At 43.7% G+C, this 27893-nt stretch overlaps 1 protein-coding gene and 1 long non-coding RNA gene across 7 annotated transcripts in view; one reads left to right on the plus strand and one right to left on the minus strand.

Annotated features, from left to right (window-relative positions):
* Positions 1 to 5308, minus strand: part of LOC143838245 (uncharacterized) — a 50704-nt gene extending 45396 nt beyond the window's left edge. Inside the window, exon 1 of the long non-coding RNA XR_013231311.1 lies at positions 5256 to 5308. This is a non-coding gene — a long non-coding RNA (uncharacterized LOC143838245). The remainder of the gene's footprint in view (positions 1 to 5255) is intronic.
* ATF7IP (activating transcription factor 7 interacting protein) overlaps positions 1 to 20062 on the plus strand; it is a 126168-nt gene extending 106106 nt beyond the window's left edge. For 5 of the 6 annotated variants that reach the window (XM_077339273.1, XM_077339275.1, XM_077339276.1 and 2 more), the window contains exons 9-15: positions 1366 to 2019; positions 6524 to 6606; positions 7364 to 7430; positions 10798 to 10962; positions 12264 to 12449; positions 14299 to 14411; positions 15363 to 20062. In XM_077339273.1, coding sequence (XP_077195388.1) covers positions 1366 to 2019; positions 6524 to 6606; positions 7364 to 7430; positions 10798 to 10962; positions 12264 to 12449; positions 14299 to 14411; positions 15363 to 15779 — 1685 coding nt within the window. In that variant the 3' untranslated portion in view covers positions 15780 to 20062. The remainder of the gene's footprint in view (positions 1 to 1365; positions 2020 to 6523; positions 6607 to 7363; positions 7431 to 10797; positions 10963 to 12263; positions 12450 to 14298; positions 14412 to 15362) is intronic. The other variant, XM_077339272.1, reaches the window with a different exon arrangement.
* The last annotated feature ends 7831 nt before the right edge of the window (positions 20063 to 27893 follow it).

A 27893-nucleotide genomic window follows, 5' to 3' on the forward strand; every position in this document is an offset into this window, starting at 1 on the left:
GAACCGTAGGGGAATGGCGGGAAATAAATCCAATAATAATAATAATAATAATAATATATGCCACTTTTCTTTACCAGAAGGAGGCTCAAAGCAGCTTACAGTCGCCTTCCCATTCCTCTCCCCACAACAGACACCCTGTGGGGTGGGTGAGGCTGAGAGAGCGCTGATATCACTGCCCGGTCAGAACAGTTTTATCAGCACCGTGGCGAGCCCAAGGTCACCCAGCTGGCTGCATGTGGGGGAGTATAGAATTGAACCTGGCATGCCAGATTAGAAGTCCGCACTCCTAACCACTACACCAAACTGCTGCAGAATACATTAAATACTTATTTTTTCAATCTTTTGGTACTTAAATATATTCTCTCCTCTTTTCCATTACAGTAAAGACCTACAATTAAGTAAAGCATGGTATCTCTAAATTTCGTTTATGTATTGTTAGTATAAATGCTAAATTTCCAAGTAGCCTTCATTTCACTTTCCTGTTGTTCATAGTAATGTGTTAATAAGTTACAATAACCTTTACCATGAGAATTTCAAATTATTGGCTTGAAGCCATTTTGCATATGTAAAGTGGCATTTGTGGAAGAAACCTTTCTGATCTCGTGCCTCTCAAAATGATGGCCCCAGGTGGTGGTGTACCCCTAGAAACAGCAAAGGTTACAAAACAAGAATTTGAAGTGGGAGGGGAAGAATCAGTGAGAATCATCTTCTTTTCCAGTGGTGGAAAGCCTTCTATCTTTGGAAAGCAAGCTTTCTGTTCTTAACATAGAAGGAAAACCATATTTTAATTCAGTTCTGTATCATACTTTGTGTGGTTTAGTGCAGTGGTCCCCAACCCCCGGTCCGGAGACCGGTCCCGGTCCGTAGATCAGTCAGTACTGGGCCGCAGCTCCTCCTCGTTCTCCTCCCTGGCTACTGCCTTGGGGGCTGCTCTGCCACTCTGAAGCTGGCTCACCTCTGGTGCTCTCCAGCAGACACCATGGCTGGGGCTCCCACTCTGTGTGGCACTGTACCGCTGCTGCTGGCAGCGCCCCCCAGCGCGCAGCGGGAAGTCAGGGGCACTGGCATGAAAACAAGTGAAGCAGAGGCTCAGGTTCAAATCCCCAAATGCCAGAAGCACTGGGTGAACTTGGGCCAATCACACACTCTTAAGCCACACATACCTGAGATGATTGTTTGTATAAGGATAAAATGGAGGCAAGGAGAATGATGCAAGCTACTTGGGTCCTCATTGGACAGAAAGGTGAGGTGTAAATAAATAAAATAGTACTCAAAATGCTGGCTACTATAATGAAAACACTGCTGGTTTCAGTTTCATGCTTGCTTTGACATAGTATTTTATTTATCTTTTGTTCTACTCTGTAGTGGCTGCTACTAGTCTAACAACTCCACAGACTGCATCCAGTGTACATCCCAAACCACAGACTCCAGTCACTTCTGCACCTTTGACTTCTGGCTCCTTGACAACCTCAGTTCTTCCTGCAACAAATACAGCAACAGTAGTTGGCACTAGCCAAATGGCTAGTGGAAGCACACAGCCTATGTCCGTTTCACTACAGTCCTTGCCAGTAATACTGCATGTACCTGTTGCAATGTCCTCTCAGCCTCAGCTCCTGCAAGGCCATACTGGCACCTTAGTTACTAACCAGCAATCGGGAAGTGTCGAATTTATACCTGTGCAAAGTCAATCTAATGTTGGCAACCTAAACAAGACTCCATTAGCACTGTCATCTGCTAATTCAGCAAAACCAAACAACAGCCCTTCTGTATCCAGCTCTAGCGTTCAGAGGAACTCTCCAGCCAGTGCTGGTTGCTCAATAGGGACAACTCTGGCAGTACAGGCTGTCTCAACAGCACATCCAGTTGTACAAGCCACAAGGACTACTTTGGCTACTGTGACTACATCAGGGGTCTATACTCCCCCGACCACCAATAGGAGTTCCATACAGATGAAGATCCCTCTGACGGCCTTCAATACTGCTCCTTCTGAAATAAGCACCCCAGTGGCACCTAGAATTGGTAAGTTATCTTTGCCTACTATGTTTGCCTACTACTATGATAGAAAACCAGTGTACAAAGAGGGAATTTGGATGCTTCATACTGGCATGCTTTCCTCCATACAAAACTTGCTCTGTTTACAAAATGAGCATCCATCTCTGTTTGTGCTTAAGATTACTGTTTGTCAGCAAACAGAATTTAGTGAATATTGGAATAATTAAAATGCTGTGATAATCCAGCCTTGCAAATAACCCTGCAAAAATGCAACTGCACAACATTTTTCTAGCAATTTGAAGTTTTTAATTATTCATTAAAATAAAATACTTATACCCCACCTTGCCTTTTAGCCCAGCTTGTCAGAACTAGCTCGTCAGATCTAGCTCGTCAGATCTCGAAAGCTAAGCAGGGTCAGCCCTGCATAGCATTCAGATGGGAGACCTCCAAGGAATACCAGGGATGGGGGACACAGAGTCAAGCAATACTAGCACTACATTGAGTTCCATCGTAGAGTATGTGGTTCACGTTTGATTTCTAGAATTGTATCTTCATCTCAAGGGCCAAATGACTGCTGTTTCCTGTTTATTTGACTGCTAGAGAACTAGTACTTCTGGGGCCTTGTTTGATGTTATCCTCTGGTTCAGTCACCAGTCCTAGCACTGGACCTTCAGATTGTCCTTGCCCAACTCACAGACAGGTTTTTTGAACCACTGATAACTGTGACATGCGCAGGAGCAGACTGGCCCCATTCAAACCATTGGGGAAAGCCCTGCGGCATAGATGGGGGGGGGTCACCTCCATGCCAAGGTCACCTCAGCTTCAAGCAAAAGGAGGGACAGTCTACCACAAGCCATTGACCGTCACCCTACAGGGGGTGGGAAGGAGGATCCAAGTCTTTCTTGTACACATGGTGCAATGAGGAATAGGTCCCGCCTTGTGCATGCAGTGCAACATAGGCCCAGCTGTTCTTGCTTAATTGTGCAGCATGGTGAGAGACAGGCCTTGCCTTGCTCACTCAGTATGACCTGACTCATTTGTTCTCCCTCCTTGGTGAGATGCTGGGGGACATTTCCCAGGGCAGTTTTTCCTTCCGGTCCCTGGGCTTGTTTTTCCTTAGTGCTGAAGTGGTGATTTTGGATGATGTCTGTTCAGCCAGGAGAGTCTCTGAACTCTCTGGCTTATGATCCCTCTGTGTCCAAAGTTCTATAAGAATTCCAGATGCTTTGTTTCTGCCATAGATTGTGTCAACTTTCCATCTCTTGTCCCTCATAACTTTTTTAAACTTACCATTCTTATAACTAGAGTGGGTTTTACACTCCTTAGCCAAAAGAAGGGCTCTTTCCTCCCGTAATGTTCTGCTTTGTTTTTAAGATACTCAGACCATAAGAAAGGGTGCTGTGTCCTCACAGAGTTTAATCACTGGATCTCTCAGGTGCTCAAGTTGTGCTGTGAGCATTGTCAGGAATAGTTCCACCAAAGCTGTTGCTACCTACATCGTCAGTCTTCAGCAGATTTGTTTCTCTTTCCAAACTCTGCAGAGCAGCTGTCAGGGTGAACCTTTTCATTTCCATGAGGCCTAATGTCCTGGATGCTCAAGTAGACACATCCTTAAGCTGACTTGTCCTAAATATTTTGTTTTCTTATACTCCCTGCAGGTATATCATCTAGCAGGTGTAATGTACAGAGATCAAGATAAACTAAAAGCAGGTTCTTACCTGTAACTGTTGATCTTCAAATTATTATCTAGGTATTCATACAACCTGCCCACCTTCCCACAAGAGATGCCTTTAACTTGGTGTGATGTACTTCTCCCATTTTTTATTATTGACATTCTTATATTTTAACAGAGAAGTTTAGTCTGTCTAGAGATAATGTATAAGAATGCTCCATTCAGTTTTAAATCACTATGGCTTCATAGCAACTAAGTAGCAACATTCCTTGTTATTTAAGAATTATCAAATTTCCAAGGTATCAATATGGCTTACAGTAAGATCAAGGCAAAAAAAAATGGGATTTTATAATGTCATATATCAAATACCTTAGGCTTATAAATCTATATCAAAATTATTTTTCTGTGCATCCTAAATGCATATAATGGAGTCATTAAAAATTCCTGTTGAAAGGGTATTCCACAACTTCATTGCTGTCACCGAAAAGACCCTGTCATGCAGTGCCATCTGTCACACTTCCAGTGCCAGGCCATAAGTAAACTCCATGAGGATGACATGGGAACATGGGGAAGATCATATGGTGGAGGTGGTCATTGCATAGCTCGAGCTTTAAAAGTCAAAAACAGTTTTGAATTGAGTTAGAGATCAATTGGGAGCTGATGGTGGGAATTATGTCCAAAGTAGCTAATCTGTGCTATCAGGATGTCCCCTGAATTTTGGGCCAACTAGATTAGCCTAGACATTGTTCAAAGGCAGCTACACATACTGTTTTAATAAGTGGTCCAATCTGAAGACTGTTTGGGTGCATGCAGCTTTGGTGGGATTCCCTGGTCAAGGAAAGGATATGATCAAAAAGATGGCACAACTGGCAAAAATTCTTCTTAATAGTCTTCATTTTAAAGTTAATTCATACTTCCCATGTTCTGTTCTGAGAACCTGTCTACTGATAACTTTTCTGGTGTTCTTTTATTTGGCACTTAATAATAGGCATTTTCAAGCTCTTATCAGTTTTGCGTAACTTACAACTCTGTGCAAACCAGATGCTGCCCTCTATGTATTGTAGCCACTTTGCAACACCAAAGGGCTGGCAAAACCAGAAGACTCAATGGTTATTCAACTAAATGATGTTCTGCTTGATAGTTACAGGTTGTGTGGGTCTGATTTATATTTTATTGTCCTGGGGCAGTGAAGCCTTGACAGGGTTAGACTGACAGTGTGGACTGTCTCATTAAGTAACAGTTTGAGATAAAATTTCAGTGACCTAAACGCAGTCAACAGAATAACGTTTTGCAGTAACTTTGCTTCACCAAGTGCCTTGACAATTTCAGGGTTCCCATATCCCTCTCAGTACAATATATTGTTACTTTAGTTTTGTATCCTGTCTAGCTAATGTCACAGCATTGCCTGGGTGAGAAACCATTTGTAGTGTCACTGCATGGCAAATTTCTGCTCCTCTCCCCCCCCTTGCTTGTTAGTTACAAGTATGTGTAAGTATTCATGGTCTTAGGTCTTCTTCAAGGCCACAGGTGCCTCACCAGGGTTGCTTTCTGTTTCAATAAATTCACTGTGCTAGTTCCCAGAAAGACTTACTGTAACTTTCATTCCCTTGTTTTCTTTTCCTTTCCCACCGTTAAACTGCTCCCTTCCAGCATTCCAGTTCCATGGCAACAGTTGCCTAGAGCTATGCATGCCCTTCTTCCAATGTTAGATGTTTACTCAGTGCCACGGCTCCTCTTTTCTTTCAACCTACCCAGATTAATCTTTCTTCGCCTTCCATATCTGTATGACTTCAGAGTATTTGATGTAATTACAAATAAGTGACTCTCTACATTGCAATGTTTGTAGTCTAGCTTCTATGGCAGAAGACAAGGTTAGTGATTTCAAACCCCATTTGGGAAACTAAAGGTTAGATGATATTTAATTGGTTAAATTAAACCTAACCAAGAAGCAGAGTAGCTAAAGAAAAGTATTAGAAAAGAATTAGATAAGATGTCTGAGAGAAAGTGCAAGGAGGGCAGATTTGAGTAAAAGAACTAATGAAAGAATGAATGTGGGAAAAAAATAGTTGTTTTTGTGTTTTAAAGATAATAATAATTTTATTTCTATCCTACCCTTCCATATTGCTCAAAGCAGCTAACAACAGCAAAGCAACATGCAAAGTTAAAAAGTGGGGGGGAAATTACAATTATTGCTAATCCCCCCTCCCCCCAAAAAACCTAAAATTCCCAGACAGGGTCTTTTTGGCAAGGAGCTGATCTTCCAGCTCTCCTCCCCCTCCTAGCGCTGAGGCCAGCATTTCTTGGTGAATGTTATTCTAAACCTTGACCATAAGCCTGGTGGAATAGCTCTGTTTTACAGGCCCTGTGGAATTGATTGAGATGAGGAAAAGCTGTGGGAGGGAGAAATGCTGATGTAGGCCAGCTGAGAATCAGAGTGCCTGAAGTAAGACATTAGGGGGATTGAAAAGCAGGGACAGGAGGAAACAGTAGGTAGTGAAGGTAGGGAGACAAGGAGGAAGTGAAGCTGGAACAAAAGCCTTGCAGTTATGCACAGGTTGTTGGAATGGCTGAGTACTGGTTTGAACTAAGCAGCCAGTTTCCTGATTGCAGCCTTCCTATAGATTTTAATATCTGTCTCTGTGGGCATATTACTACTGCCTTCTGAATGGATTATTGTATATTGTAGGGCTCTCCTGCTCCTGTAATTTTAATTAACTCTGCTTAAACTATGAAGAGAGAATCTGAAACAGATTGACAGTACTTCCAAGTTACAGTTGTCAAAGATGCTAATGTAATGTATATAACTGTTATACTGTTCCATGTTTAATTAGACTGTACAATTATCTTTTGCCCCTCAAGAGACCCAGACAACCAGGTTGCTACCACCTCTACTGCCATCAACAGATATTTCAGCAAAGAAAGCACCTGAGAATGCACAACAGGTAGATTGCTGTTTGTGTTCTTTCTGTATTGATCCAAAACGTAATTCACATAAGTGTAAATTTGTCCCGATAATGTTCTACTTAAACAAACTACTTGGTTTTCTGTCTCCTGCCCATTCATCTGTTATAATTTTAGTTTCCTTTCCAAATGTTAATGAAGCTGAGCATTCAATGATATGTAGCAGAAAAGAACATTAGCTCTGGTTTGATAGTTAACGGTTAACAAAATTTATATCTTGTAATTTTGGGATTACTGGGTTTGCTTCAGGAACAGGCCTATTGATAAGGATAATAATAGCAAAAATATGATGGCAGAAAACAGCTGGAAATGATTGAATATCATTTTCTATATAAAAACAAAATGATGAGCACTTTGTATTGGGCACCGAGAAAGCAATTGTTTGAGTACAGAGGGGCTATTTCCTATTAATCTACAATGTTTCAAGGCTCTGGGTTGTTGTTTTTTTATATCCTGTTTTAAAATCATGGTGATTTCATTACTTCTCTTCTGCTGTTAACTTTGGCAATTCCTTTGGAACCAGCTAAAGTAGGCTTTTCATGTTATGGCACTCTGTGGAGATTTATGTCAAATAAAAGTGCCTTTTCATTTGTCAAGGTGTTCAATGGGAATCTGTTGAGCTTGGTGACGATCACTGACTTTTAGCCTGTTATTTTTTTTAAAAAAAATCATAGCATGCAAATTTAATGTTCTGTTGTAAAGGTAACATATTTTATAAATCAGTTGTTTGTCTTTCAGAGTGGAAAGCCTACAAGTGGAGTCATTGACCTAACATTGGATGATGAAGATGATGGCTCTTCTCAAGGTAATTGAGAAGATAGGATTAAGAATTAGCTAAAGCAGATGAATGGCATAAATAGAAGTTACTATCATCTCCCTTTTGGGAGTTATAAGAGAGATCGGCCAAATAAATTTGTGTGTCTGTAAGTGCACCTGCTAACATTCCTAGCTGTTTGTACTTGCAGCATGAACACATTTTTATTATTATTTGCTTAAATCACTCTAAAATGGTATTGCATCAATGAAAGAGAAAATAGCTCTTCTAATCATGATATTCTCGCAGCCACACAGTTTTTATGCAAAACTCCTGTTCATGGAATTCCAGAAGGTGATGTATGTGGTTCAGTCTTACCCAGCTTCCTAAACCTCTGGAGGCCAGAAGCTTCTCACTGTCTCAGGGACACCATTCAACAAAATGCCCTGACCCCACCAAGTCAGTCCTAATGGCTGATTAGCCAGCCCATGTCTGTGGTCGGCAGCTGATGTTCATAAAAATAGCCATCCCCTGAAGGGGAAGAAACCTAAGATTTTCTGGCCCTAGCTTCAGCCAAAAGCCTGGCGGAAGAGCTCAATCTTACAGGCCCTACAGAACTGTGACAGCTCTGACAGGGCCAGGAGCTCATTCCACCAGGGCAAGGACCAGAGCTGAAAAATCCTGGCTCTGGTTAAGGCCAGGGTGACCACCTACAGACCAGGGACTACCAGCCTATTCATACCTGCAGAGTGAAGGGCTCTGCGGGGGACAGAGGATCACTGTAGCCAGGTGTTCTGGGGACAGATAAGGCACTGATAGCCCTATCTGTCCCCAGAACACCTGGCTACAGTAAAAGGTGATTGTTAACAGAAAGTTAATAAATATATATTTATTTATTTTATTAAAAATATATCTTTAGGATATATGCTAAAACTAGAGGAGCAGGAGAGAAATTATTTCTCATGCTAGCAAAGTTATGCTCAAAATCCTACAAGCCCCAGCAATATGTGGACTGAGAACTTCCAGAAGTACAGGCAGGATTTTGAAGAGGCAGAGGAACTAGAGACCAAATTGCCAACATACGCTGGATCATGGAGAAAGCTAGGGAGTTAGTTCCAGAAGAACATCTACTTCTGCTTCATTGACTATGCTAAAGCCTTTGATTGTGTGGAGCACAACAAATTGTGGCAAGTTCTTGAAGATATGGGAATACCAGAGCATCTTATTTGTCTCTTGAGAAACTTATATGCAGGTCAAGAAGCAACGGTGAGAACTAAACATGGAATCACTGATTGGTTCAAAATTGAGAAAGGAGTTTGGCTAGGCTGTGTACTGTCGCCTTGCCTATTTAACTTGTATGTGGAGCACATCATGAGAAAGGCGGGATTAGAGGAGTCACAAATTGGGATCAAGATTGCAGGGAGAAATATCAACAACCTCAGATATGCAGATGATACCTCTCTAATGGCAGAAAGCAAAGAGGAACTAAAGAGCCTGTTGATGCGGGTGAAGGAGGAGAGTGCAAAAGTTGGCTTGAAACTCAACATCAAGAAAACAAAGATCATGGAATCTGGCCCTCTCAATTCCTGGCAAATAGATGGGGAGGAAATGGAGATAGTGACAGATTTTATTTTCCTGGGCTCCAAGATTACTGCAGATGGGGACTGCAGCAAAGAAATTAAAAGACACTTGCTCCTGGGAAGGAAAGCTATGGCAAATCTAGACAGCATCCTAAAAAGCAGAGACATCACCCTGCCAACAAAAGTGCATTTAGTCAAGGCTATGGTCTTCCCAGTTGCAATGTATGGCTGCGAAAGTTGGACCATAAGGAAGGCCGAGCGTCAAAGAATTGAGGCTTTTGAACTCTGGTGCTGGAGAAGACTCTTGCGAGTCCCTTGGACTGCAAGGCGAACAAACCGGTCAGTCCTAGAGGAGATCAGCCCTGACTGCTCCTTAGAAGGCCAGATCCTGAAGATGAAACTCAAATACTTTGGCCACCTCATGAGAAGGAAGGACTCCCTGGAGAAGAGCCTAATTCTGGGAGCGATCGAGGGCAAAAGAAGAAGGGGATGACAGAGAATGAGGTGGCTGGATGGAGTCACTGAAGCAGTCGGTGCAAACTTAAATGGACTCCGGGGAATGGTGGAGGACAGGAAGGCCTGGAGGATCATTGTCCATGGGGTCGCGATGGGTCGGACACAACTTCGCACCTAACAACAACAACAAAAAGCCACTTTGGGTCCTCATTGGGGAGAAAGACAGACCAGTACAGAGGGAGAAGCAAACAATGGAAAATCCCATGGCTAGGAGCAAGCAGGAGAAGGCTTTTCCAGCCTCCCAAAATAAGACTTTTGGGGAAGAGTTGCCAATCCTGGGTTAAAAAAATCCTGGAGGTCTGGGGTGGAGCCAGCGAAGGACAGGGTCTGAGGAAGGGAAGGAGCTCAGCAGGAATATGATCCCATCCAGCCCACCTTCTGAAACTGTCATTTTCTGCAGGAAGTTAAGCACAGTTGGCCCTGGTCCACAATGAGATGGGTGACCACCAAGAAAGTCCAGTGTCACGACTGCCTAGAGGCAGGCCATGACTAGCCACCCTGGAATGTCTCTCACTAGGAAAACACAGTGGCAGCAGAAAGAGAGACAGCTGCCCCCTTATTACCCCAAAATTCTTCACCCTCCCTCTGGATCCTTTTACTGTTCCCAGGGGGGCATACCGCCCACTTTGGGAACCATTCATTTAGTACATGCAGGTTTATGTGTAAACATCCCATTTGTGTTCTATAGTAACTATATATATGGGTAATAAATAATATTTATCCTTCAGCCATGCTGCCAGAGCAGTGCTGTCATCCCTCTCTTGTGCATAGCCTGAATATTTTTGGATTATAATTAGTACACAGAATTTTAAAAAGTATCCCATATTTTGTGTCCCAATGAGGTAATCAGATGGGTCGGACACGACTTCGCACCTAACAACAACAACAGAGGAGCATACAGTGTTGTTCCCACGCATGCAGGGCTAGCCGTTCTGAAACTGAAGTAAACCAGGATAGGCTTAGGTCTACAGCTAAAATGTCACGCTAGCTTCTTCTAAGTAACATATAGTTCTGTTTCATGAAGATTTCCTAAGCTCAAAACATGTTTTAGGCTAGCATAATATTTCATGGATTGGGTATGTGCTGGTGTAACATGGTATAGTAATGAACTGTGTGCATACAATCCTCCATTGAAAGTTTTGTTCATGCATTATGCAAAAATAGAGTATAAATGGATTGTGTTGGGATAAATGCCTGTGTCAATTCTCACATGAAGAATATAAATTTTCAAAAGGGGTGTGTAAAGTAGAATGGAAGATGTTGAAGTCATGTTTGTCAGTTGTCTTTCTTTTCCCTAACTGCATATTGACTTACTTTTAAAGCAGAGGGCAAAAAGCAGAACCAGAACCCTTCAAACACATCTGGAATGGCCCTGCCTGCTCAGCCCGTCACTCGCCCACTGCAGCCAGTACCGACAACCCCTGTCCAACAGGCAAGTGTGCCAGCAAGTGGCTTATCGCAGACTACCATACATGTTCTCCCCACAGGTAATTCCTCTATTTATAAAGCTATGCATGTTTTTTTGCGTTCAAGCTACTCAGACTTATCTTGATCTAGCAGTGGGAGCAGCCATACATAAGCTAGGAAATGCTGACAGTTCGTTATAGAGATTAAAGAACAATGCATTACATCATGGAAGCATTTATTGTAGAAAGTAAGAAACTGAAGATTTTTCAGATGACAATATTATCTTACATCATTTAAATGGCTAAGAGAGGGAGTAATGCAGGAAAATGTTACTGGCCTAGATCTAAGGGAATTACTCTAAAGATGATCACGCTATTTTCTCCATCTTTGAGGAACCTCCATCCACTCATTACCAAAGTAACTTCTGTTTTTTATAGTTTATTCAGAAAAGTGTATGGAAAGTGCACACTTAATGTGTTTGTTTCAAAAATTAGCATTAGAGAATGTGTTAGGTGCTGACTGACTACTAGATATTCTCTAGAGGGGGAGGTGCACAACATACAGTATAATGATTGCATGCAGCCTGCAAATTGGGCTCCGTGACCATGGATATCTGTAGGTCTCTACCAGGACCTCCTCAGCAGTATAGTGGGAATGTGTTGGCTAGTGAAATGACACTGCAAAAGATGGGAGCCCCCTCTGTCTTGTTTGCCCCCAGTCACTTTCCCCAGCTTGCAGTAGGCATCTGCTTTTTGTCAGTGGTTCTTCATCCTTTCTGCTGTGATGAAACAGGGGAAGAACTCTGCCCAAAGGGATGAGCTCAGCAGTAACTGTTTAAAGGGAGAAGTTGATGACTATAGCAGTTGGCTTCTCCTGTGAGGTTTAGAGTACATGTTTGGTCTTTCCTTCTCTGACTCTACTTCTGGCTATGATATACTCAACTGTGAGAATTACTTCCTTGCACAGTGACTACACAAATGGTCATGTTCAAAGTGTTGCTAGGTCCCTAGGATCCCAAGATCTAGGATGGGGCATGAAGGCGTCATGTACTTCAGTAAAGCCACCCCTTACTTCCAGATTGGTCCATGTTGTGAATCCTTCCTCTGGATAATAACTTTAGAGTTGCAAGCTTCACCAGTTCCATTTCCACATTGATATGTGTGGTAGAGCTTCATTGAATTGTTCTTCGATGAGGATTTTGAAAGCTATCACTTTATTCTGTTCTCTTGACTCTCCTAAGTAAATCTTGTTATTGAAAGCAAATGCCAATTGAGTGTTATAAGAAATTATGTTCATCAGGTCTGATTCTAATGCTTTGGTTTTATGCAGTGCTTGATTTCTAGATACAGCACACTAATATTCTGGTTATTTTGACTTGTAGCCCAGACAACTGTGAATGTAACCCATCGTCCAATGCCTCAGGCTACTGCCCGGCTCCCAGTACCAAGAGCTCCTGCTAACCATCAGGTGGTTTATACTACTCTTCCTGCACCATCAGGGCAGAATCCTGTGCGAACCAATGTTATGCAGAGTCCTAATTTAAGGCAGGTTACTCCACAAAGTTCAGGTAAGCAACCTTACTTGCAGATTTGTTCTGTACTTTGTGGCCAAAATTTGAATACACCTGAAGTGGTGTAGATTGGCTCATTCCTCAGTAGTCATTACTTAAATTTCATTTCTGAACTTGAGCTTTTTACAAGGTGTAGGTCTGCTTGTGTGGCTACAAATTCTTGGTGTCCTTTACATACATAAAAGCTTCTCAGAATATACAAAGCCAATGCCCATGTAATAAACTGCTACTACTGTACCTCATGGCTTAGGTCTTCCATTTTTATGGGCTGGAAAAATCACTGGAGACTGCCCAACCATTAGGAAGAAAGTGTTGGGATACATAAGTGTTCCATAGTGGGTTGCTGCCTTCGTAACAGATTCAAGCCTACATGTGATGAAGGTCTCCTCCAGGACTATGGCCTCATTGGTGATAGCCCATCACTGCCTGTAGGCTGTGGATGTTACTTCTAAGAGCAGCCTAACATCCCCTCTCTTCAGAGGGGGGAAAGCTCTTCAGAAGCAATTAGTTAGCCTGTTTTAACAGGTTCCTGGTTGTGATCCCAAGTTCCTGTGTGTCCCAGCTAAAGAGAAATTATGGCACACATTAGGCCATGGCCTCTGGATTTTGTATCAGTTCAGGCATTCCAGACAGCAAGCATGGCATAGTGGTTAAGTGTGGCAGACTGGAGAGCCATGTTTGATTCCTCACTCTTCCACATGCAGCCAGTCAGGCAACCTTGGACTAGTCAGTTCTCTCAGGGCTGTTCTCACAGAGCAGTTCTGTTAGAGCTTCTTCAGCCCCACCTACCTCACAGGATTTCTCTTGTAGGGAAAGGAGTTTGTAAGCCACTTTGGGACTCCTTTGGGTAGGGAAAAAGTAGGGTATAAAATACAAGCTCTTTCTGGGGAGAAAAGGAAAGGTGGTTGTAAGCCACTTTGAGACTCCTGGTAGAGAAAAGCAGCATATAATAATCAGCTCTTCTTGTTCCTCCTTCTGTATTTGTGCATTGTAAGACTGGCTCCCAGAAGGTCAGTAGATCAATACATTGGTTCCAGCTTGTGAGTCAACATTATCTCTGATAATGTTAGCTACTCAGTGGGTTTTCCTCAGCATCAGTGCCTTCCTTAAAAAAAGATGGTGAAGGCTGTTTATGTCCTTTAGCCTTTTGCATTGCATCAAGAGACATACAGAGATTATTTAATAAGTATGCTGTTCTGGCTTGTTCAAAAAGGAAGTGAAATATCTTTTTGGAATTGTGGTAAATAGGTAACAATTTTATTTGCAGAAAAGAGGGCTGAAATTTATTCAAACAAATGTTGTATTGTATTGGAGATGATGATTTGATACAGAATTGGAATGGTATATGTGTAATATGTGTTTTGTGTAATATATTTGTTTTATAGTTTTCTCTGTATATTAGTTTGCAGTAAAGGATACAAGACTTTAATAGTCATACGTAAATGGCATCCAAGAGCCTCTTGTGGCGCAGAGTGGTAAGGCAGCAGTCTGAAAGCTTTGCCCATGAGGCTGGGAGTTCAATCCCAGCAGCCGGCTCAAGGTTGACTCAGCCTTCCATCCTTCCGAGGTCGGTAAAATGAGTACCCAGCTTGCTTGCTGGGGGGTAAACGGTAATGACTGGGGAAGGCACTGGCAAACCACCCCGTACTGAGTCTGCCATGAAAACGCTGGAGGGCGTCACCCCAAGGGTCAGACATGACTCGGTGCTTGCACAGGGGGATACCTTTACCTTTTAAATGGCATCCACAAAAAATTATTTGTAGTTTCTGATTTTACTCAAGTAACTGAAAATCCACTAGGCTAGACTTCTTTGTATATTGTTGTCTTTCCATTGGTGTCTGTGCAGGTGTGACAGTGCGAATGCCTCAAACAACAGCATATGTTGTAAACAATGGACTGACCTTGGGGTCTGGAGGGCCTCAGCTCACTGTGCACCACCGGCCATCTCAAGTTCATTCGGTAAGTACTGTTGTCCAGTCACTGGAAGAATCTAGTCCAATTGGCCCCAAGTGCAGATACTTAAATTCTCATATTGGGGCCATGTAGACAAACTGGCGGGGGGGGGATAGTTAAGTACCCTAAAAATACTGAGGGCATTGTTCCCAGATCAGCATGCATAGACCCCATGTTGCCTGCAGTCCCATTCAGAAAACGGGCAAGGCTGTTATGAGTGGGGTTGACGACTAGCAGGCAGTGATAGACTGATGTTGAGGGGAGTCATTGGTGATGTTGTAGTATTCAGCCAGTACTTTGTGGATTAACCATAGAGTTTTGACTAAATGCTACAATGTTGCTGGCACTGTTGTGTCATCATGCCAAGATACTTTTGCTCTCTCCTAATTCCCTGTCACGTTCTGCCACTGCCCAGTGGGGAGGGCAGGAGGTGTCCTACTGTAGCAGAGACCCACCATCCCTGATTGTAAGACAGGACTTGTGATTGGCTGCCTTCATTGAAATGAAAGGGGTTTCTAGAGCTTGCACCTTTGGAGCCTGTTGATTTGACTGCACAGATGACCACTTGTGATCACAGGTAAATAGTCCCTTTGTGACTCCTGGAAGTTAGGTCCTTGGTGACACAATGCTCATGTTAAAGGCACACATTGCGTGCTCCCAAGGTTTGTACTTTGAACCAAGGAATTAAAACACTTGACAGTATCAATGAAAATAACTAGCTTATTAATTATGGTTTCTCCCCTTGGGAGTATGATCATGTTTGTTAGGTCTCTGTAGTATTACTAGTGTTACTCTTACCTCATGCTTTCTGGGACCTGAGACTGATTTTGGCTGTGTAAGAGTATAAAGTGATTTGCTGATAGAGTATGCTTTTGGAAGTGGTATAAGACAGATTTACTTCCAGACTCCACGGCCCCTTTTCTCTTAATTTTCTTGTTTTGTTTGTTTGCCTTTCAGGAGCCACTGCGGCCTGTGCATCCAGCCCCACTGCCAGATGCCCCCCAGCCATCACGCTTGCCTCCTGAAGCTGCCAATACCTCTCTGCCTCAGAAACCACATCTGAAGCTAGCGCGTGTACAAAGCCAGAATGGCATAGTGCTCTCCTGGAGTGTTTTGGAAGTGGACCGGAGCTGTGCCAGCGTGGACAGCTATCATCTGTATGCGTACCATGAGGACCCTAGTGCCACTGTGCCCTCCCAGTGGAAAAAGATTGGGGAAGTGAAAGCTCTTCCCCTGCCTATGGCTTGCACACTTACTCAGTTTGTGTCTGGTAGCAAATACTATTTTGCAGTCCGTGCTAAGGACATCTATGGACGTTTTGGACCTTTCTGTGACCCACAGTCTACAGATGTGATCGCTTCCCAAAGCAGTTAAACTAGAGACTTGGAAGGCTTCCATCTTGCCCCACAATGCAGCTTTCTCTGGTTTTGGGTTTATTCTCATGCATGAAGTTCACTGTAAAACCTCTGCAGGATTATTTTGGACGGTTTTCGCACACTACACAAACTTATAACCAAAATAAATTTCTAGCATACCGTGGGAGAGCCTGTATTTCTGCTGAAATCTTGAAGTATGGAATTTTTCTCCCCTTCCCCCATAAGCTGCTGTTTAAGTGTGAGGTCTTGAATCTTTGGGATTTGGCTTCATACAAGTACGTATTTCAGTAGGCTGATGAGGAATATTAGCCCTGACACAAAGGCAAGAGGTATGTTGGGTCAAGAGGAAAGCCGGGATTTTGGAGTCTTGCTTTCCTGAGTGCTAGAAGGGTGACCAGTCTTACCTTATGTTGCCTGTTTTCTAGGGGGCAAAGAAACGGCCAGTTCTTGAGGAATGTATGTGTATCTGCTGGGGGTGGGGGTGGGGAGCAGTCCTCTTGCAAGCCTCAGGAAGCATTTTAAGCCCAGGCTGAAAACAGGTTTGCAGAAAGTTGTTTCATTTGCATTTCCAATCCTTTCCTGACCCTCTTAAATGTCCTCTTTTTTGGAAAAAAATTAATTTGTGCCTTAAACAGTAATTTCAAAAATAAATGCAGTCATCTTTTCTGTGTTTTCCTCCTACCTTTGCCATTTTCATTTTTCAGCTCTTCTTGCTATTCCCAAAACATCATGCCCTGCCCTTCCCTTCCCTTCCCTTGCAGGGTCCTGAGAAATGTCATAGCTTGGTTCTGATTAATACGTAAAAAGGAATCATACAATGTCACCTTTGTCAGAGGAAGTTGGTAAGATCTGGGTGCATAAGCACGATATTTCGATCATACTTGCATCCTGATTATTGCTTTTTTCAAGCCCCTATAACTGAATCTTCACATATAACCTTTCATTCTTTTGAAGTGCTGAGGCAGCACAACAGGACAGTGCCTCTATCCCCTGCAATCCCACCAGGACCTAGTTTGTGTGAAGTAGGCGTAAACCACACCCTCCATGAACAATGAATGAGAGCTGCATCATACCATCTTCCAGTGGAAAGCAGCACATCTGTTGTCTTCCTGGATTATCTGCTCTAGCTTGGGGCAGTTCTTCTCTGTTCATTGTCTGGCCAGGGGTCTAGCACTTGTCTTTCTTTCCATGCTGGTAGAGCTGAACCATGAAATGCAAGATTCTGAATGAAGAAAGCTAGAGCAGGAACAGCAACATTGATCTTATGTATGTTGGGAAGACAGGGTCTTAATTCTGCAACTGTGAGAACATGTGTACAGTAAAATTCCTTGCCATTGAATACATCTTATATCCTCGTTCATCTATATTTTATAGCCAAGGAGTTACTTTTGAGTGATGAGGAGCCTTGCACTTGGGTGAAATTTATTCTTGCTGTTGTGCAAGGAGTTCCTGAGAGATGTTAGCAGGCAGGTCGATGATCCATTTGCCTCACTTGTTTAAATTACCTGTGGTGCTATCTTCAGATACTTTTGTCTACCTGTTTGCTAACTGGCAGCTTGGTCTTGAGGCAAGTAGTGATCTCTCTGGGGTAACCACCTTTAGAATAATTTTTTCCTCTGTTTGGAGGCATGATTGGGCCTCCTTGCAAAGTTAACAGTAGTAATGCTTTAAGAAAAATCCTCTGGTATCCGAATACCAAAAGTCTATGAAGAAAGTGTTTTATTACAAAAATTGGTTTAAAGGAAGGGAGAATTAAACTAAGAAGTTAAAACAGTTGTGTGTGACTATAGTAAACCCAGTCATATGTAGCCAGAGATGTAATTTACTTTGGCACTTTCTTACTGCTGTTCTTGTGCCTTTTTCGTATCCACAGTCAATGGCCAAAAGGTAGACTATAGCTGAAAAGAGTGCAGATATATGGCTATATGGGCATGTGTTTTCACACGAGAGATCTTCGTTAAATTTGCTGACAGAGCTTTATGAACCCAGAAAACATGAGAATCCGCACCTGGATAAAGTATAATAGAGAGAGAATATTGGCTACTACACTTTTTTATTGCTTCGCTTCTCTTCTGCATTCAGAGACAGTTACTGTTCTGCCTTTAACAACAACGGAACTTGTGTAACATATCAATTGCCACAATTAAGCTAGATCAAATATTGATGGCCAAACAGTTTTGCCTTCCAGTTTGAAAACGGAAGCTGCAGAGAGGCTGTTGGTAAAAACAAACAAACTTATTTATGAAGCAAAATGGTTATCTTGGGTTAATTATGCAAGCAACCCTGAGGGGCAGGCAGAAAGAGACCAGCGTATGCTGCCAGAAGAGCTTGTAGCCTTGTCTTTGGTGCAATATTTCCAAAGGAAATAGATAATGTTTTCCTATCTGCCTGTAAATTGACACAGGACAGTACTAACTTCCTTCCTGTCAAAGTATTAGAAACTAAACTAATTAGAAACACAATACAAAGGTGCACAATTACTGGGTTTTTACTGCACTGTGTTCATTGTAAAACTGAGCCCTCCTCTCACCATGGTATTGCATTATAGATGCAGTGGAGAAGATCAGAAGAGAGATCTTCAAGGAAAGAGGGAAGAGAGGAATCTTAATCTCAACATTGTACTCCGTCAGTATTTTTTTTTCCACCATGCTTTCCTTTCTGCAGTATATGGGCTGGCCCATGCTTAAATTGTGTTTTCTACAGCTGTTGAAGTTGTATTTTTTTCATCTGTATTTGAGCAACATTCTGTTCTTTATACTGAATACTTGAGAATCCATCTGGTAGTTAGTAACATTCCATTTTAGAGTAAGGGTAGTCAACCTGTGGTCCTCCAGCTGTTCGTGGACTACAATTCCCATGAGCCCCTGCTAGCAAATGCCAGCTGGGGCTCATGGGAATTGTAGTCCATGGACATCTGGAGGATCACAGGTTAACTACTCCTGTTTTAGAGGACCGGGGAAAGAGCCAGTGAGATGCTTTAGCTTTTCAACATAAAAAGGTGATTGGACAGTTGCTGCTAAATCCTTTAAATTGCTTGTGTGTTTCCTACTTTGTCCCTCGGATTACAGTAAGTAAACTTTCTGGCAAGGTCTCAGCAGGTTGTGAGGGGGATGGGGCCAGAAACAGTACATATTCTGCAGTGGCAGCTAATTAGGAAAAGACTGGATGTTCTAAGTGCTCTGAACACACTAGTAAGTATGATGTGTTTCTCAAGGCTAGCTGAATGACTAAAAGTAATTCTAACCTGAATGTTTAGTGTATGGAGGACACGGCTATGTGTTATAATTCTATACATTCCAGGAAAATGGTGGCCAAGCTAATGGCATTTGTGGGGTCAAGAGGAAAAATCAAAACAGTGTTCTACTGCAATAAACTGTCAGTTCACCCTTTCACTTCAGGTTCCGTGTCTGTGACCTGTGATCGGTGACCCAGAATCCATATCATATGTAGGATCAAACTGGGTGTAAAGTAGTTTTATAACTTGTTCCATTACAGTATTAACTAGGAAAACTGCATACACAGTAAAGGCAAACAAACAAAAAACCCCAAGGTTGGGATGATGACTTTTTAGAACCCCTTTGGTGTTTTCAAGTTCTCAACTGCAAAAATACCCAGATGCTTAAAACTAAAATTATATTGTTTTAATATCTATGTATCTTAAATATATGAAAGTTATTTTTCTTTCTCCTTATTTTCCCCTCATATTTTGTGGTAAGGGAGGTGAGAACTGGGTCCCAGTGTTTTGGTGGAGCCTTCTAGCATTGCCATAAACCAGTTATTGCAACTTTTCTATAAAAAAACAACTCATGTTGACAAAGGTAAAATAAATAGATAAGTACAACTTAAAATCTGTTCCTTTTATCATTGGATCTCATCAATATTTTAAAGCACATGAGTAGATTTCTCATCTTAGTGTGCTAGCTTTTCCTCTGAAAATATTTTAAGTGCTGTCTGAAGTTGAAGTTTTCTCTGTAAATAAAATAACTGGACAGCCAAATTTTGGGGTACTTGTTGAACTTCAGTAACTTATCAGCCATTGGTAAATAGACTCCTACAAAACCCTTTATATAAACTTGCACTCTGATTTTTCTCCTGCAGATAAACATGTAAATAAAGATAATGTAGGACGTACCAAAAAGTCCAGTTTGAGCAGGGCAATGGCGAGTTCTCCCCAGTTTTTGTATGCATTATAGATTAGTGTCTGTATACGTGTTAATTGTAGTGGGGTTTTGTCTGACAAGCCTGAAATTTATACTTTGAAATAAACTACTGGGTTTTTAACCTTTGGAGTCTTGAGTGCTTTGTTTCAACTATAAAGTATCTGGACCTTTATAAAACAATGTTTTTACCCAGAAATGTACAAAGAGAATACCACTCAAGAAGACACAAACACAACATTCAATCTGAAAAACCTTATTGGCAAACACAAAATCAGAGCCCTTCTAAAAGAAATGAATAATTTTTGTGTAAGTAGAGCATTCTACCTGAGCCCTATAGCAAATTGCTCATCTGGGTTCCCTTGGCTAAAAGATTGTCTGGACTACACTGACTTTGTAAACTGAGAACATTCTTGGATGCCAGCAGAAGCTCACCACAAATGAGTATAAACGGGTCTGTTGATGCAGGAAGGGCAGACAGATAATGAGCTGCGGAAAGCACAAACAACGGACTCAAAATATGAGCTGCAGATGGTGCCAGCGTTTCCTGTGTTTTATGCAAGAAGTGAATATGAAGTAGGCATGTACACCCCCCAAAAATTTTGACCGTTTCAGGTTTGGAAGAACTCAATTCAGAACACTAAAGGGCTGGTCATCTGATCTGGATCCGGCTTCAGCCGAATCTCTGGACATCTCCAAAGTGATTGGGCCATTAAAATCAATGGCACCACTGATTTAAATGGGAATTTTCAGGTCATCTCCATGGCTCCCACACACAAACATCGGGGGGGGGGGGGGATACCTGCTACTGGTAAGGTGGGGAGAATCAGGGCAGGCAGAACAAATCCATGCAAAAAGAGAATCCATTAGCCCCAGGCAAGCCTCAGAAAGCAAGGGGGAGTAGTGTCACATGGACAGCTTCCTCAGCTGGATCAGCATGTGCACCAACCCTAATTTCCCCCAGTGGAGGAGCTCAGGGTAGTCTAAACCTGAATCCATCATCACAGGCTCTCCCTTCCAGCCTCTCCTCCAGCAAAAAAGAACAGTCAAGAGGAAGTCTATATCCTGTTTTTCACTACCCTAAGGAGTCTCGGCTTACAATCGCCTTTCCCTCCCTCTCCTCATGCTGGATGACAGAGATATGACTGAACTGCTCTGTGAGAACAGCTCTGACAGGAGTTAGACAAAGCCACCCAGCTGTCCACACATTGAACAATGGGGTGCGGAATCTAACCCGACACTACAGATCACATGCCACCGCCTTTAACCCCTACAGCAAGTGCTTGTCATTCGACCACTGTCTTCACCCCTGGTTCATATAATGCACGTATGAACAACTGGGCACCCCCTAAGAACTGATGGTTTCTTCTTGGATTTTACTTGAGTGCTAAAGCTTGAGAATTTAAGAGAGGCTTTCCCATTTCAGTGTGGCTTTTGGTGACTGGGGCCTACATTTGATCCCTAGGGCCCTCTGGTACACTGTCTGCAGTGAGGCCTTTCCTGATAGGCGGTGCGTATTATGGGGGGTTAGCCAATCAAAACGGGCAATGATGGCCCTGCCACTTCTGTCTACAGGATGTTTAAGTCTGGGGGAAGCGTCTTTCAACCCCGCAACGCAGAGCAGACTCAGAGGGGATGCAGTCACAGCCATTCTGTGCTCACCTCAGTCCTCCTCAAAGCCCATCTCTGGAATGCCTAAAGCCGGCAAGTTGATCTTGAGAAAGGTCTTTTGGGGGTGCCAGGTAGGAGCAATGCACACAGACAATGTCACCCGCGTGAGAAAATGCCCACTCACTCTGGCCGCTTGTCGGACGGCACAAAAGGAAGACCCGACCCTCCTGCCTGGTCCAGTATCTCATAGGACAGATGCTTGGGGCCCCTGGAGCTCCCTGAGTAAACCGTCACCATTGCATATGCGCTGTCACCTCTCGAGTTCCTGCCGCCCCCAGAAGAAGGATGCAGAAACCCCAGCAAGAAGTCCTCCTGCTCCGACCTCCTGAAGGGGCTGTCCTCAGGGCAGGGGCTGGCCACAGGGGCAGGTGGAGAAGGAGCAGCAAATGTGCTGGCTTTCCCCCTACCCCCTGCCTCAGCTGCCAACCCCGCCCCCTGGGACATCCAGCAGACAAGCCTCAGAATGATCAGTGCATGCCATTCTGAGAAGCTCTTCTCCCTCCCTGCGATGCTGCCCTTGATGCACAGATCACACATGGCCGCAACCCTGTATGAGCCTGACTTGCAGAGGAGCCCAAAGCTTTCCTTGAGTCCTTTTGGGGGCCTTTGTGCAAATGTGCCCACAGCTGGAACTATGTCTACGTGTCCTGGGCCTATAAAGAGGGCCATTACCTCACGGGCCTTGTGGACCATGCGGAAGACCAGACCCAAACTCGCCACAGCAGGAGAGAGCATTTCCATGAAGATCTTGAAGGGCCCAAAAACCTCCACAGTCTGGGAAAGGATCTCCCACTCTGGGTCGGTGATCCATGTCCCAGCCTCAAAAATCCCTGTCTCTTGGACCAGGACATTGAGGGCTCTCCTCTGCCCCACCAAGCATGCAAACATGGCATGGGTGGAGTCCAGTGTGTGCGGACATCTGATGAGGCAATGCTCTGACACGCCCACTAGGACCTGCTTCTCCCGCAGACAATAGAAGTCCATTGAGCTACAGTTCCTGGCCTTGCACACTGGGGCAACCCCCGTCTAGGCACATCGGTGCCAGCCACCACAAGCATCTCCATCAGAGTCACTTGACGTCCCTGAACTATCTGCCATGAATGCTCTGGAGGCACCCCTGTGGCAGCCTGTCTCTACCCCTGAAGCAGCAGCACCTGGTGGTGCCTCTTCAGGTGATTCATGAGGGCACTTGTCAAGAAATGGTGGGATTGTCTCCCTCGACTGACCCTCTGCCTACAGATCTGGCATACCACGAGACGGGTACCCTCCACTATCTGGAAGTGCTTCCAGACCAGGGAGGTTCAGGCCTCCACAGGCTGACTAGCAGCCTCAGGAGTTCGCTGAGCCATCTCCTGTAAGGAGCTCGGGGTGGACACAACATGTCCAGAGGTGAGGGCAGGAGGAGCAGAAAGAGGGGCAAGGAGTAGAGATGGCGGTGTCTCCCCCTTTTGCTCCACCTCTCTTTTCTGCTCCTGTTCCCCTCACCTCAGGCCTGCTGGATCCTGAAGGAGACAGTGGAGTCAACAGGTGGACCCTTCTATCCTCATACTCTTCCAAGGCTCTCTGCATTGCCGGGCTGAAGACTGGGGACATGCCGCTCACATCCCTGAAGCTCACCCCAAGGGACAGTTCAGAGGGCTCTTCCTGCAGGGACCGTGCCTCGGTGGCAGTGACAGCCACAGGAGGTGCTGTCTGATCAGCACCCCCCCCCAGCAGGCTGCACCCCTGAAGAGGGCACCCCAACAGCCTCCTCAATAAAGAGACCTTTCAGCTACAGTGTGCAAGGGGGTGCCACTCTTCACAGGTGGGGGGAAGGCCACAACCATCCCCATCCTCCTCCCCTCAACCCCTCTAGTCTTCCTCAAGGCCTTTTCCCCAGGGGACTTTCAAGTTCAACCTTTTTAGAAAGTTATGGTAAGGTTTCAAAAAACTATGACACCTGACTGACAAGGCCACAGAGTTGTGCAGCAGACCCCCCACCTCTGATACTAAGAACCCAAGAAACTGGGGGGTGGGGGGCTTGAATTCCTGTCTCTAACATAAATGCTGGTTTTCATTGGAGAAGAGGCACAGCCCCTGGAGGTGGTTTTTAACTTCTTAACTGTAATGAAGAGGTGGTACTTGCCTTTCCTTTTATAATCCCAATCCTGAGCTGTCTAATTAGGGAAGGACCTGAAGGTCTATCCCAGGGGTCGTCAAACTGCGGCCCTCCAGATGAGCTCATGGGAATTGTAGTCCATGGACATCTGGTGGGGCCACAGTTTGACTACCCCTGGTCTATCCTATCCTGCTGTGGAAAAGTAGGACTAAATTATTTCCTGAAATAGATTTATTTAGAGCCTATTTTTAGAGGGGAAAACCTAATTGGGCACCCCAAGAAGAACCAAACAGTGCCCCCCAGGCCACAACAGCAGCAAGCAACAACAGCAGCAGCAAACCAGAGTAGAGCAGTGGGTCACCCACCAAGGAAACAACAGCCCCCAAAGTGAGCAACCCCCCCCCCCAACAAAAGTGAGAATGGATTAGAGCCAGGTATGCGTTCATGTGGTCTGCCTACTGGGGGTTGTCAACCCTTCCAGTACCTTATTCCCATGCTGTGTCTTCAAGGCCAAGTTCAACCCTTTCTCCCCACTCCCTGCCTGCACCATTGATTCACAGCACACCAGCATTTCCATTAATAGATATTGGGAGGGGGGCAGTTCAACAATGGCCAAAAAGGTCACCCAATCCTATATTTGATTCTATTTTGTATATGTTCTGTTGATATGTGAGTGCCAGCCATTTTTATAAACTGGCACATGACTTATTTGCATGAGACATCCTAGAGTGTGTTTGTGCTCAGGATCTTGTTGTAACCCCTATTAAACTGGGTAGCAGATATAGATGGATAGTATGGCATACACCTCGCATAAGTGAGATTCTTCTGCCATCTGGTGGCTGCTTTGGAAAATGCAAGAGTCAAGTTATTTATTTATTCATTTCTCACATTTGTATACTGCCCTCCCGCGAGACTCAGGGTGGTTCACATCAAACGTAAAGGGTCTATACATCAATCTCATTTTTTACATCCAATAGAAACAAGGGCAACAGTAATGACAGTAGAAGCAACAGAAGAATAAGAGTTCAACTGTTAATGTCCTAGTATAGTGGACAAGTGTGCTCTGTCCTACTGCTTATTTAGTTTCCAAAGTGCAGATTTTGAAAGACTTGGGCCTTTGCTGAAGGAATGAATACTAACAGCAACATTTGAAATATCTGCAATGGTATGACTGTTGCTTTACTTTAAATAAAAATATTCCGAGAGAGCCTCAGGAGCTCAGTCACATTGTGCATCTGTCATTTAAGGAGCGGCTACTACCAAGAGCCAAAAAGATAATCCCCATTATGTGTCAAGGAGTGATTACTTTAGTCAAGAATGCAACATGAAATCAGAAGGACTAGATGTAGGGACATCCAGCTGTGACCTGAAGACACCTAATGGTTGCAACAGAAAACATCTGTGTGAGTATTGTTCAGGCACAGAGCCAGTGGCAGGCTTTCAAATATGATGTACAAATTTGGATGCTCCGCACACCTGAAAATGCAGTTCTTCATAAAAAAACTCAGGGTGGATTCTTTGTCCATGCTTTTCTTTGTCCATGCTTTATAATCACTGTGAGTGGGATCCTTGAAAAGCTACATTGTATAAAGGAGTGCCTTGTATTGTGGGCTTTAGAAACAAACTCTGGATAAATTACCCAAATCAGCTATGTGCTAAATGTAGCACTACAGGGGCTACTCTGTGCTTTGAGGCCAGCACCCAGAACTAGCATGTTGCTCCTGTGTGTGCTAAATTTGGACAGCTACAGCTTTTCTTTGTTACAATGCTGAGAAACCAGTCTTGAATGTGAAGCAGCAGCACTTTTTGCTTTCCTCATCCTGAAAGTGGGCTTTCTTGATCTCACTGATTGAGAGAGCAAAAATATCACTTTATATATCAGGTCTTTCCGGTGGGGCAGGAATTCTTTGTTTTGCAAGGGCAAGTAATCTCTGAACAAAACCCCGTGGGCAATAAGAACACAAAAGTCCTACATCAAGTATAATTGTGCAAAGACTTCAGAAATAGGAATGTTTTAGCTTAGGACAAACAGGTGATGAAGTGGCACACCCAATGATAACTGGTACAGAAAACAGATCTCCATTCTAGAATTTGGAACTGTCCAGTGATGCTGACTGCCAATCAGTTAATTTAACTAGAGAAAATATTTTGTGCATCTAATTGACAAAGGAAAATAACTGATATGCTCTTAGTGTTGGAAATTATTATCAGTTCTGATGAGTTAGCTGAGTGCTCAAAGGCTTACAGAACAGCAGAGGCCATCAGGTCTGTGTATGCACAGGCAAGAATCAAAATAACAGGAACTCTTGTCTTTTCAAACTAATATTATAAGGAGCTCTATTCTAGACAGGACAGAGAAAAGTGCTCTAATCTAACTAAGATGGAGATGCAGGAAGCCATGTCCTACTCTCACAATGCATGATGCCAAGAAGATAGAGGACTGGCACAATGTGTGGAGAGGTGTCAAAAGCAGAAAAGAGGATGATCCCTGAGAGGAGCAATCTACACATCGAAGGAATAGCAGCAGAGCAGAGTGTGAAAGGATGTTGTGTCCAAGCCTATCAATCTCTGACTCTATTAAAGCCCCCTCTGAAGTCTAAGGTTAGGAGACAGCATAAAGTCCTTCGGTTCCAAAAATTAGAACCTATGCTTTGATAAAGCATGACAAATGCTATGTTTGCTATCTCCTTATATCTTATTACCCAAACTTCCTTGGGAAGGGAGTAGCTAAGAGACTAGCTACTAGATACCTCACATTGTGCATGGCAAAGGTATATCCCAAAGGAAATTACTGCTTGTTCTCTAACTGGAGCCAAAAGTATTCTTTGGAAAATATCCTGTTGAAATATTGCATGAGTTGTCACAGGATTGTCAGCCCTCAGGGATGTGCCCCTTCAACAAAGCAACACAAAAAAATGAAGCCACAAGAAATTACATTTTTCAATTCTTTCTCTCCCAAGAGATAGATACACAGGGGGTTTCAATTACATTGATTCTTGCCATGGAAGGCTAAGCTTCTGGTTTCTACACAGTTGTTGACCAGAGACTGCTTCTAACTGGTCCTCTGTTTTAACATCTGTACAAACCGATTATGAATGGCAAGAAGACCAAATACTCCCAAAAGCAGAACTATTATATTCATAGGGAATACTTGGAATCATGCATCCCTGACCACTATTTTGTAGTCTGTCTTTCTTTCTATACTTTAGCTAGCAATTGGTGAAGCAGGTTGTCCTCTCAGCCAATACGCTGCTGTAGGTGCTGCTGGATTTTTTGCTTTGTTTATAATCTGTTTCCACTCTTGGCGATGGTGGTAGTCATTTTGGCCATATGGATGGCTGGTTTCTAAGGTCTTCTACGATCCATTAAAGCCATCTTTTCTTTGGCTCCAGCCACTGGATCTTCCATTCACTTGGTTGTTCTTGCCAGAGGAGTTTATGAGGCAGTTTCCTGGAGTTCAGAGATGGCCAAACCATTGCAGCCTGAGCTTTTGGATTTGTTCTTTAATTTGCAGCTGGTTATCACGTTTTGTCCGAAATTGTCTCATTTTGATTATGATCACCAGAATAGGCCACAGGCATCTCATTTGGAAGGTCTCGAGTTTATGTCAGGTTTTAGTAAAGTCCATGTTTCTGATCCATATAGGAGGACTGGCAGCATTAGTGTCTGGAAGAGATGAACTTTGGTCTTGAGAAAGATGTTTGTCTTCTTCCAGAGTCACCATTTGAGTGTGACAAATGCTGATGTTGCTTGCTCAATCCTATTGTGCGCTTGAGTGGTAGATAACACTTTCTTTTCTTGCACCAATTTATTTTTAAGCTGTAAGATCAGGTGATGCAGGCAATGTCCTAGAGGATGTTAGTAGCCTCTGCATCTGTATGGCCCATTATGCACGGAGTGGAAGGTCCGCATTCGGGGTGGAATGGCGGTGGCTAAAATCACCAATTATGCATGCTGTAGGTGGCAACCGGGCGCAGAGTCAACGTATGCCACTGAAAAAGCTGTGTTAGCAAGATGCGGAAGAAAGTGGAGCTTCCTGGGACCAGGGCGCAACCAGAAGCGGCTCCGGAGTATCCACGTGCATAATCGGATACTCTGGGTTTTGCCACCGTTGCGTTCCGTCCCGTGCGTAAGCGGTTTGCTTTGCTTCTTCCTCCTCCGCGTTCTCCATGCTGCCGTTTCAGCG

Source organism: Paroedura picta, chromosome 5 (assembly GCF_049243985.1).
Source record: "Paroedura picta isolate Pp20150507F chromosome 5, Ppicta_v3.0, whole genome shotgun sequence".
Taxonomy (NCBI): domain Eukaryota; kingdom Metazoa; phylum Chordata; class Lepidosauria; order Squamata; family Gekkonidae; genus Paroedura; species Paroedura picta.